Source organism: Zootermopsis nevadensis, unplaced genomic scaffold (assembly GCF_977971745.1).
Source record: "Zootermopsis nevadensis isolate Lab colony 2312 unplaced genomic scaffold, Znev_1.0 Znev_ptg000030l, whole genome shotgun sequence".
Classification (NCBI taxonomy): domain Eukaryota; kingdom Metazoa; phylum Arthropoda; class Insecta; order Blattodea; family Termopsidae; genus Zootermopsis; species Zootermopsis nevadensis.
The window spans coordinates 16155569-16175687 of record NW_028259162.1 but is presented as its reverse complement, the minus strand read 5'-3'; the positions used below and the strand labels follow the sequence as shown (position 1 = coordinate 16175687).

At 39.2% G+C, this 20119-nt stretch overlaps 1 protein-coding gene across 6 annotated transcripts; it reads right to left on the bottom strand.

Annotated features, from left to right (window-relative positions):
• Positions 1–631: 631 nt before the first annotated feature.
• LOC110840288 (putative citrate synthase 2, mitochondrial) lies at positions 632–13635 on the bottom strand. 6 transcript variants are annotated; one of them, XR_015537882.1, is made up of 3 exons: positions 9515–9728; positions 3396–4916; positions 632–933 (listed from the first exon to the last, which is right to left on the bottom strand). XR_015537882.1 is itself a non-coding variant. In XM_087358842.1 (3 exons), the coding sequence occupies exon 3, from the start codon at positions 4886–4888 to the stop codon at positions 3491–3493; it is 1398 nt and encodes a 465-aa protein (XP_087214968.1). In that variant the 5' UTR covers positions 4889–4916; positions 12736–12844; positions 13028–13635; the 3' UTR covers positions 2997–3490. The 6 variants fall into 6 exon arrangements, 4 of the variants coding, with proteins under 4 accessions (XP_087214968.1, XP_087214970.1, XP_087214969.1 ...); XR_015537883.1 differs by lacking the exon at positions 632–933 and adding an exon at positions 943–1211; XM_087358842.1 differs by lacking the exons at positions 632–933; positions 9515–9728 and adding exons at positions 12736–12844; positions 13028–13635 and having other exon boundaries at positions 2997–4916.
• Positions 13636–20119: the final 6484 nt, after the last annotated feature.

The window sequence follows — 20119 nt, the reverse complement described above, 5'->3', positions numbered from 1 at the left end:
TTATAAATTCGGGCGCCGCTGGGAATCGAACACGGAACCCAGGATTACAAGGCCAGTACCGTGTCGATCTGTACAATTGTTGGCACAATGGCGGCTAGAGCTAAATGGGATTGAAGCAAAAGTTCTGAAACGTCCGACGTGCACGTGAAGTAGGGCTGATAAGACCAATAAGACCATTCGTTAAATTAAAAGGGAATACCGATTCCGGCAAGGAAACACCAAAAATTGTTCTTTCTCTTTGATTCGGCGAAAGTGGCCGTTAATTACCAAAATAAAAATACTGTGTTATTTGTCTGAATGATGAGTTATATTTCTGCAACGCAACGTGGGACATTTACCTGACGCCACTATCCAAACCTCCTTGTTGGCGTTCAGCCTATACTCCTCGACGCAATATTCCCTGACTAACAAGTCCATGTTCACCTGAGCTAAGTTTGAGAATGAACCCCATAACCTCAACATCACGAAAGGCTGCATCCGAGCTGGGCGACTCCTTGTGTTGGAGAAAAAGGGACAGTTGCAAGCTGCTAAGTGTTGATGGATAATAACATTTTGGATAAAATGAAGCGTGTTTAAAATAACTTAGTTTCGATAAGACTTCTTGAGCAGAGAATAACGAGGGGAAACAATATTTCCTTCTTTGACGCAAACAATATTTCGCTTTATTTTTAGTTTCGGATGTTACATCAAGTCCCAGTCTTCAACAGTGACATGGGCAAATTCGTCGCTTTCTTGAAAATTTAATTTAACATTGAAGTCTTCGTCGACAAAGTCACTCTGTGGACAAAAAAACCGCCATCGTCTTCCAACATCTACGACAAACACACATAGTCGGTTCTTCTCTCTCAACTCATTCTGAGAGAGCAATGCTTCGGTGCACATGCAACTGCCGCCATGCTGGGAACAGCGGCCATGTTGGTCTAACTCCATCTCCTGTAAAATTGTCCATTGCTGCAAGAGGTTTTTTCTTCAGACTGACACATGTGCGCATCAACTGAGGGTGACTGAGAGGGAACATGGCACTCAGTAGAATATTTGGTCATGTGAAAGAGTAAATAACACGAGAATGGAGAAAAGTGCATAATATTGAGCTTCATGGTTTTATTCACCAAATAATAAAATCTAGGCTGATCAGATCAAGGGTGATGAGATGAGCGGGCCACGTAGTACGCATGGCAGAGACAAGATGTGCAACATTTTAATCGGAAATCCTGAAAGGAAGAGTCCTAAATGTTGGTGGGATGATAGTATAAAAATGGACCTTTAAGAAATGTAGAATAATAGAGTAAACTGATGTAATCTGCTCGAGAATATGGAAACACGGAAATGAAACTTGAGGTTTCATAAAAGACGAGAAATTTGATTACCTGGGCTAATATTAGATTCTCCAGCACGAATTTGGCTCCACAGCGCGAGTTTCTTTCTTCGTCGTCAAAGTGTTAATTGAGATTCAATACGAATATAGTAATCGCTAAACAACTTGACAGAGCTCTAAATGTGCCTGATATAGACAATATTAAGTCATACGGGGCGTTTTTCATTATTCACATCAGGTTAAATTTAAAGTAAAGTAAAGTAAAGTTTGTCCCACTATACGGCATGTAGGCGTTTGGGGTGAGTGGAGGTATAGCTCCTCTCTTCCTTGACCTCGGCACTAGATGGGGGTGAGTGGTCAGCATCACGCCCCAGCCGGCTTTACCCCCGGAAGAGGACCCCGGTACCCATTGTAGAGGAGGCTGGGTGGGCCCCAGAGCCGGTCTGGACGCAGAGGCTAAAGGAAAAATCCTCTGACCCCGTCGGGGATCGAACCCCGGTCGCCCAGTCCGTGGCCAGTCACTATACTGACTGAGCTACGCCGGCTCCTAAATTTAAATTATGTAGATATTAAGTACAAAGTATCATGTAATCTACAAAGCCTTAGATGCTACTATTCTGATGTACTGATTTTCAAAACATTTTACTTCGAAAATATGCCCCAGAATTTGTGTGACACTTGTTGCAGAACCAGACAGTTAGTTAAGATATTAATTTTGGAAAAAGGAGGCTGCGACATTTTCATAACCATACAAATTTCGAATTCGTGTCTTTCTGCAGAGTTAAAAGTGCATGAATTTCCTTCTTGCCATGTTAGCCGTTCATACAAGTTACAAGGACAGAATGTAATTACATTTGCCAAATGAACGTGAGAATTACAGTTGGGAGCAGTCACACAAATGCCACTGCTTACGTAGATTAAGCCGATATTACACGCACACTGTAAGGTGCAGGATGTCCTTCATAAAGTCGACTGGTACTCGGCTGGTCAAAGAATATCCCACTTTCCTTATAGAACCCGAAGGTTCATCAAATAGTGTTCACAAGAGCCCGCCACCGAACCCAATTCTGTGCCCGCTCGCATCCAGTTGGCTGCATTGATTCTAATCTCCCTAAGGTCCATCTTAATGTTATCCTCCTATCCTATACCTAGGTCTTCCCAGCTGTTTCCTCCCTCCAGCCTTCCCAACAAATAACCTGTAAAAACCCTTCCCTCCCCCAAAAGTTCTCGGCTACGACGCACTTCTACCACAAGCGATCCACAGGTCAGTTCCTTCCTCACTATAACTGAAGCCGATTGTTGACGTCAACGAATGCTAATAAAATACAACAATGCCGACCAAAACCATGACGTAACAATTATTAATGTCTATTCAGACACTTCTACTGCGTACATGAATTTCGACGACGCATCCAAAATAAAAATAAAACGAATTCTTCACAACCCGCTGAAAAATTTAACAAAGTCGATGTATCAAGAACTGTAAAGTTTTAGAATTATTTTTCGCAATATATGCCCCATTTATTAACCCATTGAAACCGGAGATCATCTAAATATTATTTAAAAATGCAGTCCTTACCGCAAAGAAAGAGTTACAATTCACCATTACAAAGATCAACCGATTAATGCTGTTTGAGAAAATGATCGCTGTTTGCCCTGAAAATCACATGAAACCCACAAATACATAACGAAGCGTTTTATTTTTTTTATTTGTAGTGTTCTGTCTGACGACAGGTCCATATATCATGAACAGGATCCTTCCAACCTCTTCAGGTTGTCAGGGACCTGCTCATACATATATACATTCTTGGCAGAGATGATCAGAAGTGGTTTGCCATTGCCTTCTTCTGTGTGTGAGTGGAGTAATTGTTGGGATGCCACGGAGAAACCGGGGAAGCCCCCGGAGGAAAACTCCGTGATGCCTAGACCACGGCCTTGCCCAACACAAGTTATAAATTTGAGCACCACCGGGAATTGAACCCGGGACCCCAGGCTTACAAGACTAGTGTTCTGACCGCTAGACCACCGTGGCGGAAACGAAGCGTTACTGATTATTAAATCATGTGGCACATACACTTACCATTAGGCTCTTAGAGTTCTGTTTCATCAAGAATTTCGGCTACTAAACATGCCTTGTGTCTCTTGTTCTTCTGCGCACTTTCACTGCGCAAGTCTCTAAGCCTTGAGCTGTTTCACGAGTTCCTCAGTTGACAGTGACTTGGGCCGTTCGATGGGGAGGCCAAGAGCCCTGTCCCATACCAGAGATGCCAGCACTCCCAAGGCACGAGATACACCAAACAGAACTGTGTAGAAGTTCATCTCCTTCAGACCGTAATACTGAAGAAGTACACCGGAGTGAGCGTCCACATTGGGCCACGGATTCTTGACTTTGCCTGTCTCCATGAGAATGGGAGGAACCACTTTGTACACCTGAGACACCAGCCTGAAAAGTGGGTCGTTGGGCAAATGTTTCAGTGCGAACTCCCTCTGGCAGGCGAAGCGCGGATCTGTCTTACGAAGAACGGCGTGACCGTAGCCTGGAACCACCTGTCCACTCTTTAATGTTCTGCAGATGAACTCTTTCACTGCGTCGTCTGACGCGTTGTCTCCCAACTCTTTCTGCAGTTTCTTGAGGAATATTAACACCTCCTGATTCGCTAAACCGTGCAGAGGGCCTGCGAGGCCATTCATACCAGCTGCAAATGAGAGGTACGGGTCCGACAAAGCCGAGCCCACGAGGTGAACAGTGTGGGCACTCACATTGCCTCCCTCGTGATCGCTGTGGATTGTGAGGTACAATCTCATGAGTTCTGTAAACTCTGGGTTATCATAGCCCAACATCCGACAGAAGTTTTGACTCCAATCCTTGCTGGCATTGATGACCCCAGCGCCCTTACCATGATGGTACGTGTTGCGGTAGATGGTCGCTGCTACGACGGGGAGTTTTGCAATTAGATCCATGACGTCTTCGTAAACATACTCCCAGTATTTCGATTTGTGTACTCCAGAGGAGTATGCCCGGGCGAACTTGCTCTCCGAACTGAGTGCTGTAATGGCACAGCTGAACTGCGACATGGGATGCAGGGTGAGAGGTAAGTTGTTCAAGAGTGTCGCCACGTGTAATGGTAGTGCTGCACGTTTCGCCCACTCCTTTGAGACTGCTTGCACCTGAGCTTGATTTGGAACTTGTCCAGTGATGAGCAGCCAGAACAGACCCTCTGGCAAGGGTTGAGACCCACCCTTGGCCTTAGGAAGCAGTTTCTGACATTCGGGAATTGAGTAACCACGGAAACGGATTCCCTCGTCAGGATCAAGAACAGATGTCTCACACACCAACCCCTTGATGCCACGCATACCTCCATACATCATGTTAACCGTGACGTGGCCGATCTTGGTTGCTCCGTAAGCTTTTCGGAAGTTCTTCACCCTTTCCTGCTCTTCAGGAACCTTCTTGGCGAGTACAGCTTTGAGGTCAGTCGAGTCTGAGAGGTTGCGCAGAAGAACTGTCGGGGCTGGTGACATTTTCTGTCGTACTTCGGTGAATTGCGAGGCCGTCATGCGAAATAAAGCCATTTTTGCTGCCAGATTTTACACACCGAAACTGCAACCAAAAGGCGAAGAATTCAGTCCGTGCAACAAAGAAAGGTCTACACTTCACCATTACAAAATTCAAACAATTATCTAATATTATTGAAATTGTGTTAGAAAGCGAACAAGCTTAATTTTCTTTCAAGTGTTCATAAGTATCAATGAAAGTATGTAAATATGTTGAGAAATATAACAATAAAATAAGAAATAGTCCTTACCTATCTCTTCGTTCAAGGGAAGATAACTGGATATCCACAAGCAATAAATATTGAATTAATAATAAAATACACAGAGTGTAGGAAAATATTCAAATTCTTTTAATATGTTGTTGTTCGTCTTCAGTAGCACAATAGCACAATAGTATCTTGTCTAAGGCGCACTTTTTCCGCACTGAGGAAAGCTGATTGTTGACGGAAATATATACTAATACAACAATGCCGACGAAAACTATGAGATAACAATGTGAAATTTTATGACAGTATTGTTACAAGAAATAACATTGTTACAAGGTATTGTTTATAAATTCCAATACTTTTCTTAACTAGAGCAGGGCGCTCCTTTCGGAGCTCCTAGGGAGGGTTGGTCAAGTTTGTAAAACGCCACCAACCTTGTGTAAGAAACTAAACTAACCGCCCCGAATTGAGGGTTAAAACAATTGACCATTCCTTTTTGAAATCTTAAGTAACACGCTAAACTAACTCCCCTTCGGGGGGGTTAGTTTAGTGTCTCATTCACGGGTTTTAACCCCTGAGTAAGAAACTAAACTAACCCCCCGAACGGGGGGTTTAAACACTTGACCAACCCCCCCCTTCGGGGAGGTTGGTTGCGTTTTAAAATCTTGAGTAAGACACTAAACTAACCTCCTTCGGAAGGGTTAGTTTAGTGTCTCATTCAAGTGTTTTAACCCTTGAGTAAGTTGGTTGCGTTTTAAATTTTTGAGTAAGACACTAAACTATCCCCCTTCGGGGTGTTAATTTAGTGTCTTATACGGAGCAGTTTCTCTAATCTGATTTTTTACTTCTTTATGTCGCTGTTCAGAGGCCAACTGTTCTTGGTCAGTCAGCTTCTTACGTCCAACCCCACCCTTTCAAATCTTCGTCTGATTTTTTTCCCTTCTGTTTTTGTTGAATACGTTTTTCTACTTTTATCAATGTAAGTCTTACTTCGCTTTCCTTCATTTGTTAAATAGTTCTGATGTTTTAGTTCTTTACCTCGCTGTTCAGAGGCCAACTGATCTTGGTCAGCCAACTTTCTACGTCTAACCCAATCCATACATATCTTCGTTTTTTCTCTTCTACTCTTGGTGAATAAGTTTTTCTACGTTTATCAATGTATGTCTTCCTTAGTTTTTCTTTATTTGTTAAATAGTTCTGATGTTTTAGTTCTTTACGTCGCTGTTCAGAGGTCAACAGTTCTTGGTCAGTCAACTATGTACGTCCAACCCCACCCTTTCAAATGTTCGTCTGATTTTTTGTTCTTGTGTTCTTGTTAAATACGTTTTCCTGCGTTTATCAATATAGGTCTCCCTTCGCTTTCTTTATTTGTTAAGTACGTCTGATGTTTTAGTTCTATACATCGCTGTTCAGAGGCCAATTTTCTTGGTCAGTCATCTATCTACGTCCAATCCCACCCTTGCAAATCATCGTTTGTTTGTTTTTGCTCTTCTGTTCTTGCTGAATAAGATTTTCTACGTTTATCAATGTAAATCTCCCTTCGCTTTTCTTTACTTGTTAAGTAGGTCTGATGTTGTAGTTCTTTACGTCGCTGTTCAGAGACCAACAGTTCTTGTTCAGTCAACTACTTACGTCCAGCCCCACCCCTGCAAATTTCGTCTTAAAATCGAACAAAAGTCAGTTTAAATAATACCTTCGTAATCGTAATATATCGAATGAGTATCAGTTTACCTTGTAGGAGTTGTTGGAGTTGGTACTTCAAATACCTGATAACTTCTTCTTTCACTTTTCTGATGTTTTAGGCCAACTGTCAGTCAATATTCAAGAATGCGGTTTGCTGCTTCTGGAGCAGTGATAATGCAACTGGGTTGATAGATTTTGATTTCTTTGTTGTGAAGCGTTATTTGTTTACTCTGCATTGTTGTGTTGAACTCGGCATTGTTGTGTTCCACAACAATGGCGAGTAAACAAATATCTGTTGACATTGTTGATGACGTAATTTATTGACGACAACGAGGAATCACAAATTTTTATAGTAGAGAACTAGGGCAGGGCGCTCCTTTCGGAGCTCCTACGGGGGGTTTGGTCATGTTTGTAAAACGCAACCAACCTTGTGTAAGAAACTAAACTAACCGCCTCGAATTGACGGTTAAAACATTAGGGGTTACGTTGCGTAATGAAATCTTAAGTAACATGCTAAATTAACTGGCCTTCGGGGGGTTATTTAAGTGTCTCATTCAAGTGTTTTATCACTTGAGTAAGAAACTAAACTAACCCCTCCCCCGAATTTTGGTTAAAATACTTGACGAACCTCCCTCCTGGGGGTTGGTTTCGTTTTAAATTCTTGAGTAAGACACTAAAATATCCCCCCTTCGGAAGGGTTAGTTTATGTCTCATTCAAGTGTTTCAACCCTTGATTAAGAAACTAAACTAACCCTCACCCGCGAATGGGGGTTTTAAACAATTGACTAACTCCCCATTGGTTGCGTTTTAAAATCTTGAATAAGACACTAAACTAACCCCCTTCGGGGTGTTAATTTAGTGTTTTATTCAAGTGTTTTAACCCTTGAAGAACAGTATGACTTGGATGAATATTATTATTATTATTATCAGATTACCTTTTTGGTGTTGGTAACGTCTTCTTTCACTTTTCTTCATTTCTTAAATAGTCTAATGTCGCTGTTCGGAGACGATATAGAGCAGTGATAATGCGACTGGCTTGGTACTAAGCGTTATTTGTTTATTCTGCATTGTTGTTCCACAACAATTCCGTGTATAAACAAATATAAGATGATTATGTTGATGACGTCATTTTTTGACGAAAACGACGACTAATCCTTTCGGAGCGCTTCTTGTAATCTGATATTTTACTTCTTTACGTCGCTGAACAGAGGCCAACAGTTCTTGGTTAGTCAACTATCTACGTCCAACCCCAACCTTGCAAGTAATTCCCCCTTCGCTTTTCTTTATTTGTTAAGTAGGTCTTATGTTTTAGTTTTTTATGTCGCTGTTCAGAGGCCAACTGTTCTTGGTTAGTCAACTATCTACTTCCAAACCCACCCTTGCAAGTTTTCGTTTGTTTTCTTCTGCTCTTATGTTCTTGTTAAATAAGTTTTTCTACGTTTATCAATGTAAATCTCCCTTCGTTTTTCTTTACTTGTTAAGTAGGTCTGATGTTTTAGTTCTTTACGTCGCTGATCAGAGGCCAACTGTTCTTCGTTAGTCAACTATCTACGTCCAACCCCAACCTTAACCTTGCAAGTAATTCCCCCTTCGCTTTTCTTTATTTGTTAAGTAGGTCTTATGTTTTAGTTCTTTACGTCGCTGTTCAGAGGCCAACTGTTCTTGGTTAGTCAACTAACTACTTCCAAACCCACCCTTGCAAGTTTTCGTTTGTTTTCTTCTGCTCTTCTGTTCTTGTTGAATACGTTCTTTTTCGTTTATCAATGTAAGTCTACCTTCGCTTTTCTTTATTTGTTAAATAGGTCTGATGTTTTAGTTCTTTACGTCGCTAATCAGAGGACAACTGTTCTTGATCAGTCAACTTTATACGTCCAACCCCACACTTGCAAATCTTCGTTATTTGTTTTTTGCACTTCTGTTCTTGTTGAATAAGATTTTCTGCGTTTATCAATGTAAGTCTCCATTCGCTTTTCTTTATTTGTTAAATAGCTCTGATGTTTTAGTTCTTTACGTCGCTAATCAGAGGCCAACTGTTCTTGATCAGTCAACTTTCTACGTTCAACCCTACCTTGCAAAACTTCGTTTGTTTGTTTTTTGCTCTTCTGTTTTGTTGAATAAGTTTTTCTGCGTTTATCAATGTAAGTCTCTCTTCGCTTTTATTTATTTATTAAATAGGTCTGATGTTTTAGTTCTTTACCTCGCTGATAAGAGGCCAACAATTTTTGATCAGTCACCTTTCTGCATATAACCCTACTCTTGAAAATCTTAGTTTGTTTGTTTTTAGCTCTTCTGTTTTGTTGAATAAGTTTTTCTGCGTTTATCAATGTAAGTCTCTCTTCGCTTTTATTTATTTATTAAATAGGTCTGATGTTTTAGTTCTTTACCTCGCTGATAAGAGGCCAACAATTTTTGATCAGTCACCTTTCTGCATATAATCCTACTCTTGAAAATCTTAGTTTGTTTGTTTTTTGCTCTTCTGATTTGTTGAATAAGTTTTCTACATGTGTTCTTAATATGGTCTCGTTTATCAATGTAAGTCTTCTTTCGCTTTAATAGGTCTGATGTAGTAGTTCTTTACGTCGCTGTTTAGAGGCCAACAGTTCTTGTTCAGTCAACTTTTTACGTCCCGCCACACCCTAGCAAATCTTCGTCTTAATATCGATCAAAAGTCAGTTTTCATAATACTTTCGTAATCATAAAGTCAGTTTTCATAATACTTTCTTAATCATAACATATCTAATGAGTATCAGTTTACCTTCTTGGAGTTGTTAGAGTTGATACTTCATATAGTTGATAACGTCTTCTTTCACTTTCCTGATGTTTTATGCCAACTGTCAATCAATATTCAAGAATGCGACGTGCTGCTTGTAGAGCAGTGATAATGCGACTGGCTTGGTACTAAGCGTTATTAGTTTTTTCGGCATTGTTGTGTTGTACTCGGCATTGTTGTGGAACACAACAATGCCGAGTTTGTTAATAGTTGACATTGTTGATGACGTAATTTATTGATGACAACGACTAATCACAAATTTTTATAAGGAAGAGGAGATTGCTGACATTGTTGATCAATATTTACACATTGTTAGTAGCTGGAAAAAATACAAAGCGAATTACTCTATGTTATAATTTGCTGATTCCATACTAACTGTAAAAAGTTAATAATCGATATTAAATGTGTTCTCTATAAGAAGGAAATAAATTTAAAATTAACAAGAAGAGACACGAAGAAAGAATTGCAATTTTATTTGCCCTTACTTAAAAATGCCAGGTTTTTATTATACTTGATTAATTTTATAGATGATTTTTGAGGATCCCGGGCGCTGTTGACCCCATCACCCATGGGCGAGAGAAATATGGTTCCTTTCTTCGAATCCCGGCAAAAATGTTCTCTGTAGTTCCGATAGTAAGCACTAGGGAGAATGGCACTAAGGCATATTCTGTTCCTGGATAAGGATCTGAATAACAAACCCGAAAACTGTCCTGAGTTCCAGAAGATGGATTTGCAAGAAACTGTCGTATTTCCCGTTAGTGAATACTGCGCACTCTGTTCGTCATATGTAAACTCGATTATTGCTTGTTGACGTGATTGTTTGCTTGTTCGCCCACGACTCGTGAACGAAAAACCTTGTGTGATTTTACCTTAAGACCCATAACAGAACACGCCATATTTCACTGCCGTAAGTGAGTGTTGATTTTGAGGTAATACTGTGTAAACGCAATTTCGTATCAACTGTCATTTGTTTACCAAAATGTCTTCTAATAACAACCTTCATCTTATTATATTTCTGTAATTTGATATCTGTATCATTTTTGTGGTCTGAAAAGTATTTCTCACGTATATAAAATCAGAAACTTGCTCTGTTATTTTCCCTTCTGTTTATATTTTCATTCATATATTTTTTAAGCATTCCCTTTGTTTTAATTTTTTTTGTTTTGAAATTTCTTGTCATATTTACACACAATTTTGTTTAGCTGGTATGCTGCGAATTTAAAGTATCCAAACTGCCAAGAGCAACGCAAGTGATTAATAGCTTGACTGAGATATATTGTAAATTTATCATTTACTACCGATCATTCTCCGTAACCTCAGTGTTGTACCTGTGTGTATAAATATTGGCGCCTTCCTCGAAATCAATCGAGTGTTATCATCATTAACACCTCCTGTGATCCAATGATCATCTACCGACGAGCTAGGACCGAACAGCATATTCACCCTGAGACATCCAGCATCCGTTACCGCCTCGCAAATTAAAACATTATCCTTGAAGCAAACACCCACATCGTCCCGGTAGCAGACGGACTCAACAGCCACCCCGAGTAGGCTACAGCTCTACGCTGTTTAACCAGTCCACCTTCGAAGTTGAGTAGTGGACTGTTACATTATTTATAGATTGTTTCTATTCTTTAACTATTCTACCAATAAATGTAATCAATAAAGACGGGGTATTCCACATCCTTGCCTTACCCGTTTATTGGTAATTATGGGTTGTGAGGTTTCGTCCATTTAAATAATTAAAACAATTTTTTAAATTTTTATATAGCCTTTGTGATGCTCTTATTAATTGTGGCCCTATGTTTTCTTCGTTTAAAACCTGCCACGATTTAAACTGTCAAAGGCTTTCTCGTAGCCAATGAATAATATAAATGCTGGAAAAGTTTGAACTCTACATTTTTCTCCATAATATGGAGAAGTGTAAATATGGCATCCATAGTGATTCTTCCTCCCCTATAACCGCATTGTTCTTCCCCTAAAAATGTTACGCTGATTGAATTCAGTTTATTACTAGGTATGTTTGCATACAATTTGGAAGCAGTTGATAGTAATGTAATACCCCTACGATTATTGCCTTCGTTTTTAGGTCCTTTTTTGTGTATTCTGATAACCAAACCTGTTTCCCTGTCCTTGGGTGTTTGAAGACTGCCATATGTTATTAGAAAGTTCAAGTAATTTCTCCTTTAGCAACTGTGCCCCAAGTTTGAAAAGTTAAATTCTAAAACCATCCTTTGTTTCCATCTGGAATTTCTTGGATAAATACAAATAACTTTCATAGCGTATGTCATTAATTTTGTTCCGATTTTTACAATTCTTGGGGGATGTCCACTCGTAATTTAGTACTTCATATTTCTGATCTTTCCTGACTAACATTGCAATGCCTGATGATTCCAACTTTTCCCCTGGTAGCCCCGAGTAAATCATTATAAATTTTCTTAATTCTTTTCAGCCGTTATTCTTTTTTAATTTCCGAAATTATTGCAATATATATTTTCCTAGTTAACAATTCTAACTCTAATTAATCTTCTTTGTTGGTAATACCCCGAACATTCCATGATGTATTATTTATGCTCTTAATCATGTCGTCGTAAGTAAAATCCATCCTGCATTTTTCCTTGAGATTTCATCCCCTGGATTGTCCAGTAGCAGGGTTGCTGTCTTACAGCTCCTAGACAGGCGTTATTAGCTGGCAATTCCCCACCCCAATGGAATGTTTGTTTTTTCCGCCAAGACTCGATCACCATTGCCTCGTTAGTGGGAACAAGGTGCACCACGTGAAGGTGAGGATGGCAATTAGATAGGAAAGGCTATGAGTTCCGCATCACCACCCCTTGCTACCCCTCGGCTGTTTGTTAAAGTTTAAAAATAAGTCTCCATTGTGACAGGAATTAGAAACAAAATTAGTTAATTAGGATTTCAGTCGCACATTCCTTCCTTAGAAAGAGATCGGCCAAGTTCAGAGGCAAATACACTGCCATTGTTTACACCAGAACTTCACAACATTCGTCCCGCGGGCCGCATGGGCCCCCCGGAAACATTTTCCCTTTTGCAGGGGTGATGGGGTCAACAGCCCCCGGGCCCTTGAAAAATCATCTTTAAAATTAATCAAGTATAATAAAATCCGACGATATTTTTAAATATATTTCCTTGTCATATAGAAAACATTTTATATTAAATAAAACCACCCAGTTGGCGTAACTTACATTTGATTGCTCGTGGCTTGGCTTGCTTCCGACGCGACATCGTCGCGATGCTAGGCGTCACAACGTCCGCACTCAGTCCGAGGCTACCGAAGGAAGTTGACGTCCAGTGCTGTGTATAAAACTTCAGTAAGAACCCAAAGCAGTGACGTTTACACTCAACATCATCTTTGACTTCATGATCTTAGTAATACAACTGTTCTCTAGTGAAGAAAATTAGCATGTCTGAATGAACAAGAACAAGACTGAATGAAAACCAATAGTTGAATGACGAAATACATGTTCACAAACTCACAGTTCGCTCCTGCGGACGAAACAACGACAGTAAAATATTCCCCGTTGTTTTTATACAATAACCGTAACATGAACAAAATAATCAGTGCATTGTATGTATACTCTAACCACAAACACCATCACAGCTGTCACAACCATTTGTTTTTCTGATATTTTCAGTTAAACGACCACTCACAAACTGTTTTAATATGAGCAGAATAAACGTAATCGTTTGATATAAATTAACTGTCACTGACGTTTCTTGACATGTTTTCGTTTGATTGAATTTCGTCCAGAACCACGTGGAATTTTAAAAAAGGAGATGTTTAATGTGATGTATAGTTGGAATGAAAACAGGGCAGATAAATCTGAAAAATAACTCAAAAAGTCATTTATTTCTTGACTATTTTTAAACTGTAATGATGTTTTGTTGTAGTCGTCGAGAATTCACAACCTGGGAGTTAAAACACGAAGACTTTCATCAGTGTCTCCTGTACGAGACATCTAGCGGTGAAAGTTTGCATCATAGCATCCGCCATGCCATCTCATGATATAAAACTAAACCACATATGTAATATGGAATTAGATAAATCAGCTGGTAGCAGGAAACGCTTAGGTTGAAGGTCTTGAAAAAGTATTCTTGTTAAAAGTATTAATTACTGACATTACACACACACAGAAATCTGACATGAAGTTCTTCCAAAAAAAAAAAAAAAACTCAAGTGAAAGTAGACATCGAAGTACTAAAAGTAATGAATTTGTTGAACTTCCCATTGAGGTTGGAATTGTCAACATCTGCAGTGGCATCTAATCTGTTATGCTTGAGATTATGTAGTGCATGATCTAGAATAGTTTACTGTGACGTGTACTTTAATTTTTCGTTTTTAGAAAGTTGAAGCTTATGTGGTCACCTCTTAAAAACATTCTACTAACACAAATTTTTTTTGTTGCCTTGTTATATTTTAAATTGTTTTCATATTCCAGATTATAATATACATCCTGCCTTTGTCAGACAGAATTAGTGCCTCTCAAGTGTGCCATTTGTGGCATATGGCATCAAAAGACCTCAAACTGCATAGCAATGAAGTAGTGGTATTGTAAGATGACCTCACTAGACCACTACAAGTCTTTGAAAATAGTCTTGGGAACATTTCTGAATTTTGTGTTCAAAGAAGTAGAACTAGGAGGAAAGTTAACCAAATTTTGGGATAGATTCTGTCCACAAATGCAGTCTCTTTCCATAAATAGTTGTGATATATCAGAAAAGACCTTTGTAGATATTTAGTTAAAGTGCTCACATTTAGAAACTCTCAATGTGAGTGGGTGTTTCTGAACTTTTGAAGTCAGGAAGGGTTCTGGAGCAGGCATCTGATGTTATTCTGCTTAGGAACACTCTTGTCAAACTTACGGAGCTAAGTCATGCTTCAAATACATATTTGTCAGATGCCCTTTTCAATAGATTTGTGGCAATTGCTTCCAATTTGGAAGATCTGTCATTGATAGGATGTCAGATCTCTTTCGATTTCGAACTGTGTAAAAAATTCTACCCTGGTGACATGTTAAAATCTGGCTACATAATGTCATCAGAAAGTATTCTGACATTCATTAATATATTACAACACACTGTGTCACAAGCAGGGAAGATTAGGAAGTTGAAATTTGGTAGCACACACTTTGATGATGCAGCATTGTCTCAACTTGCAGAAGTACCAGAAATACATCTTGAAACACTACATCTTCAGTCTTGCGAAAGACTGAACAATGAAGGCGTACTCAGAATCACAGAGTATCAACTGAGTCTCACTGAATTAGATTTAAGTGAGTGTTCACACCTCACTTAATGGTACCTGCACCTTGTCGAGGTGGTGGGGCTTGAGTACCTCAGTGAACCCAAGACCTATGCTGTCGGTAGCATAGCTATTGGTAGGGCCTTCCTAGCCAGATTGGTCGAGGGGGAGAGGTCAGACTAAGACAGGTACCCTGGTCCTCCAGGTTGGGGGTTGGTCGCGAGGCTAACAACCTTGCACCGTAAAAAGGAAGATGTTTCTAAACCTCGATCAAAGCCTCTGATAGACGGACCTAACATCCGAGTGGAGGATGGGACCGAATGGAAGAGGAGAATTGTGGAGGTCATGGACCGAATACGGACCGGAGAGCCATAGAAGAAGAAGAAGTGTTCACACATTGGTGATCCTTCTCTCATAGCTATCTGTCACAACCTAAATAACCTTTTGATACTCAATATGGAGGCCTGCTATGCCATAACAAACACAGGCATATCAGAACTTTGTCATCTCCAGAGTGCACCACCAGAACCAACCAGACCACTAACATGGCCCATTTCAGGGCCCCAATCACATTCAACTGAACTCCCGATGTCCCACCGGACGTACTTCCCGAGCCCCCCCCCCCTTCCTTTCTCTCACACTTGCCCACACGCTCCTATTGGTCCACTCCCACGCCTGCTCCCATTGGATCGGGGCAGGCTACTCCATTCACATTCCGGCACCCATAAACCTAGCCCCACATACACTATTGGCATATTCATTGCCCTGATGACGGAGGCAGTATGACTTCTGAAACGTTGGTAAACATCGACTAGAATACACGGCGCAACAACCCAGAAGACAAAAATTTTCGGTTTCTCAATTGTTAGATTGAAAGGTATGCAGAATATGTTAATATTTAAATACAGACTTTTGTTTGATCCTATAATTTAAGGATATCATTAGATAAACTGATTCATCTTTGGGAAGAGGAAGAAGTCACACGGAGCTAAGGAGGGTGTGGGATGACGGCCATGGTGTTTGAGGCCAAAAACTGCCGAACTTTGAGGGCAGTGTGCGCTGGCGCATTGTCATGATGCAGCAGCCAGTTGTGGTTGCGCCACTTTGACGGCCGCTTCCGTCCTTTAGAATCAGCTGACAGGTCCCATAGCCTATCCCAACAATGTCGCACAAGTCGTTGATGGTACGACGTCGATCTTCGTGAATGGCCTGCCGAATCTTCGTAACATTTTCGGGCGTTGTGCTTGAAGATGGTCGTCCAGAACGCTTGTCATCATCGACAGAGGTTCGGCCATTTTTAAAACGTGAATGCCACACAAAAGTTTGTGCACGACCCATTGCGGACTCCCCAAATGCTTGCTTTGACATTTCATAGGTTTCCGTAGCCGTTTTGGCGAGTCTTTGGCAAGAGATTCAGGCAGAATCGCAGATGGTGCTTGACAGGCTGACAAAGAAAGATTTCTGATAAATCAACATTCATACAACCTATAAAGCAATATGACAGATTAACAGTCTAATCAACTAATGTTTACTTAAGTGCATTCAGTTCCTATGGTTATATGCAAAGATCTAATTACTAAATAAACAAAATATCAGAACATGCAAGTTAAAGGCATTCATAACACCGCCTGTAAGAACCATGCTAAAGCAGTGGCTAGGTATATGAATCCTAAGTCTTAACTTTTTAGTCTTCTATGGAGCATATTATAATCTAGAAATTGCTTTCCTCTTCTTTAAATCAATTAAAAGTTCCCACATCTCTGGCTTCTTCTACTGTCTGCACAAACATATAGGAGGTCAGATAGGTCAATTCAGAACCTCCTGTGAAATTTTGATGCCAAGTGGTAATTTTGGAAAAGGAAAGGGTGCTGTAACTCAGAAAGCAAAATTCCATACCTGCATTATGCATACTGTTGTCATTGCTTGGAAGCAAAGAACACATTCTTATATTTGTGCCAACCCTTTTAACTGTAAAAGAAATAAAGTGCTCAAAATTGTACTCTGTATGTTTGTAACACTGCCACAATAAATAAGCAACTTCATTACTGGAGCATAGATTATGCTCACTTTCAGAAACTTCATTTGGTAATAGAAATCTAACATTTCCATTATTTGAGATCAGGTTATTTTAAGAAAATCCCAGACTAAAAGTGTGCTCATTTCTTAGTCACAACGTAAATATATGGGACTTAACAACGACTAAATTACTGTCATCACTATCTGAAATGACTATTATTTCGTTAACTCCTTCCATTTATGCCCATAAACCTTTTCCATGAGTATGGCAGCGTGAATATTTCATATGCACCACATCGGCTACAGTACACAAATGTTAGCCAAGGACAACCACAGCATTCTAAATTAATATATCATTTTCAAAGCTATGCAGTCCTGGGCTTCCACCTCATTTTCTAACAATAGCAGAACAACCAGAAATTAACCATGTTCTTCTGCAACATAAGACAGTAATTGTTCTGACCTTGAAAGTTTAGTCACATTCCTGACTTCTGAATGTCTGAAAAGCTCCGCGCCCAAGTAGTCCTGAGTGGTGTCAACGATGACTTCATCATCGACAGGTGGCTAGCAGCTTTTCATGACATCTCTCTCCATCTGATGCCCTGTAGGATGAAGCATAAACATTAATGGTATGGACCAGAATGCTTATTGTAAAGTCTGGCAGGATGAAGCGAGATGAACTCAGTTTAAGACTCTCCAATTGTGGAGAAAGTGGAAGCGTTTTGAACTGAAGTCTTCTGCATGGTCCGTGCTTTAAGTTACTTAATACAGCATCTACGAGGACATCTAACTATGCCATAAACATTTTAGTAACTTCCTCACAAACTCAAAGCATGTACTGAAAGGATCTGACAGTACGTTATGCACGTCTTCCTTAACGTGTTATTGTGATCCTACTGTGTACTTATTGATAATTTTATGACATTTCTTAGACAAAAGCTGTTCTGCTAGGGATATAAATCACACTTTTTACCCACTGAATTTTTAAAAGGAATCACCGAGAAAGAATGTCAGAAGTCTCCAAATGTGTACTCTCGCTATGCTTGATTTTCCTAGTACAAAACAGGGAAAAGATTGAGTTTAGAACTAAAATACTTTGATACCTTGTAGTATTATAACTAGAAGAATGGATGCCTCTTGATCTCCAGAACACAAACCTCCCCTTTACCTATCCATTTTATGGGATCCTTCTCTATTAATGTGCTGACAAAATATGCCACATCCGAGGAAAATTTCAATGGCATCTTTCCTATCTAAATCACAATAATTTTATTGCTGCTTATAACAAACAAGTAGACTTTATATCCATCACCAAAAATGCAACAATATTTTCACATTCATATTCTATTAACATTTCCAAACAATGTGTATTAAACTTTGTGTTACTGTCCACAGATAATTGTATATAAGAGAGTAAATTTCATGCATCCTCAAAAAATTCTGGTGACACTTCTAACCAAATCTGATGAATCAGAAAACAATACATGGCTAATATCAACTCTATGATTCACAAATGTAACTAAATTCTTAAAAAATTAGTTCAGAATGAAATCAAATAATTTCCATAATGAAAAAAGAATACCTTGACTGTGCCCAATGGAGTATTTTAACTGTGAAATACACAAAAGTACATTTTGTACTCTTTCCTTGGGAATAAGAAACAATTTGGACAGATATTTCCTCGGTTGTTGTTGCCAGTTTGAATCTCATTTAAATGATATCCAGCCTTGCATGCAGTCTTCCCCGCCTTTAATGTTACAGGAGTAGGTTAGTTAAGGTCAATTATGGGCATGCTATTTCAGAGTTGAATGTGGTGTTGATGAGAATTAGAGGTATCTTCATGAGTGGTCAGCAGGGAATTACAACCAAGTTTGTTATTTGAATGTCTTTTACAACTGGATATACTTGCCTGTTGACTATCACCACCAGAAGTCTTACATCTCATAATCTGTCAGAAATTCAAATACATGTTCAAAATGCTTGATGGGCTGCAACCTCAAATTAACCTGAGCCATATTTTGAGCTGCTTACCTCAGTTTATTGTTTATCAAATATTTATATAATTTAATTTATTAAAATTGGTTCTAAAATCCTGATGTAGTCATAAATTTTACTGATTTATGAAGTCATATCTGCTCCGTTCAATAACTGTTAACCAAGTGTACAAGTTTAGAAAGGTTGTTGCACCACAGCATCTGAAAACCCTTTTCAGTTTCTCTTTTGATTTGAAATCCCTCATAACTGACTGACACATTTCAGTCAGTTGCTTCTAGTTATGAGGCTTTCCCTTCATCCATTTTTTTCTTTAAGCCAGCTTAGCCACTGCATCACAACTGAATCAAATGGCATGTTCTGACCTGAATGTACAGTGGCTTAAATTCATTGTTTTTTTTTTTCTCCAAACCTCAAACTGTACCCTACAAAATTTGGCTCTGGAAATTACAGAAATGTTAAGAAGTTCATTTTTAAGCTGGCAGGTGTTCAAATTCTATAGCTGTCTTTTCCACTCATTCAAGTTAAATTTCCCTAACTAAATAACAAAAATGAAATTGAGAAATCTAATAATACTCAGATACTGATGAGTTCGTGACTGCGTGTTCTCAACTGCTTGGACTGTGGAATGTATATATACACATACATATATCCAATAACATCACAGAGAAACGAGTAACAAACAAAGAGAAACAATATCCTAGAAGAACCTCTACACCTTCATTCAATACATTTATCCATACACACATTACAATGTAATAAGTATGTAGTATAGCAAAGGGACTTATGTTCATAGCCTCTCACCACAAGATGTCATAATACAGTGAAGCACAAAGAATCACCAGAAGATTAAACTCTTCTTCCAGAATTACCGAAGTCGCACTTCGCAGCAAAAACATTTGTGCCTGTACATGAAATTTTCAGTAGACTGATACATGCCATTTGAGAGTGGAGTTTCTAACTCTGTTTCTTCAGAATGATAAAAAATGAACAAAAATTAAATTCCTTCAGAGGTAGGACATATTGTGGTGGTTTATCTTGCCACAATGTCACAGTTACTAAGTATGACATTCATATAATCTTGTCAAATTTGTAAAGGCTGCAGATCACTTTTATATGCATTCTTTGCACAATGTATCAAAATGCAGAGTTTGTATCCATCCATCTGTTGAAGCTTGTTCTCCAAAAGCAGGATCTACTTCACAAAATTTGAATGAAACTTTGTATTTGGTGTTTCTCTAAAACTTCAGACACTATTTTAGTTTTTGTAACAATTAGTCTAATAAGTACCCTAATTTTCATGAACCTTAATATTTTCT

Bases quoted from the DNA above. Each gene is read 5' to 3' on its own strand.
- LOC110840288 (XM_087358842.1), bottom strand. From the start codon at position 4,888: ATGGCTTTATTTCGCATGACGGCCTCGCAATTCACCGAAGTACGACAG.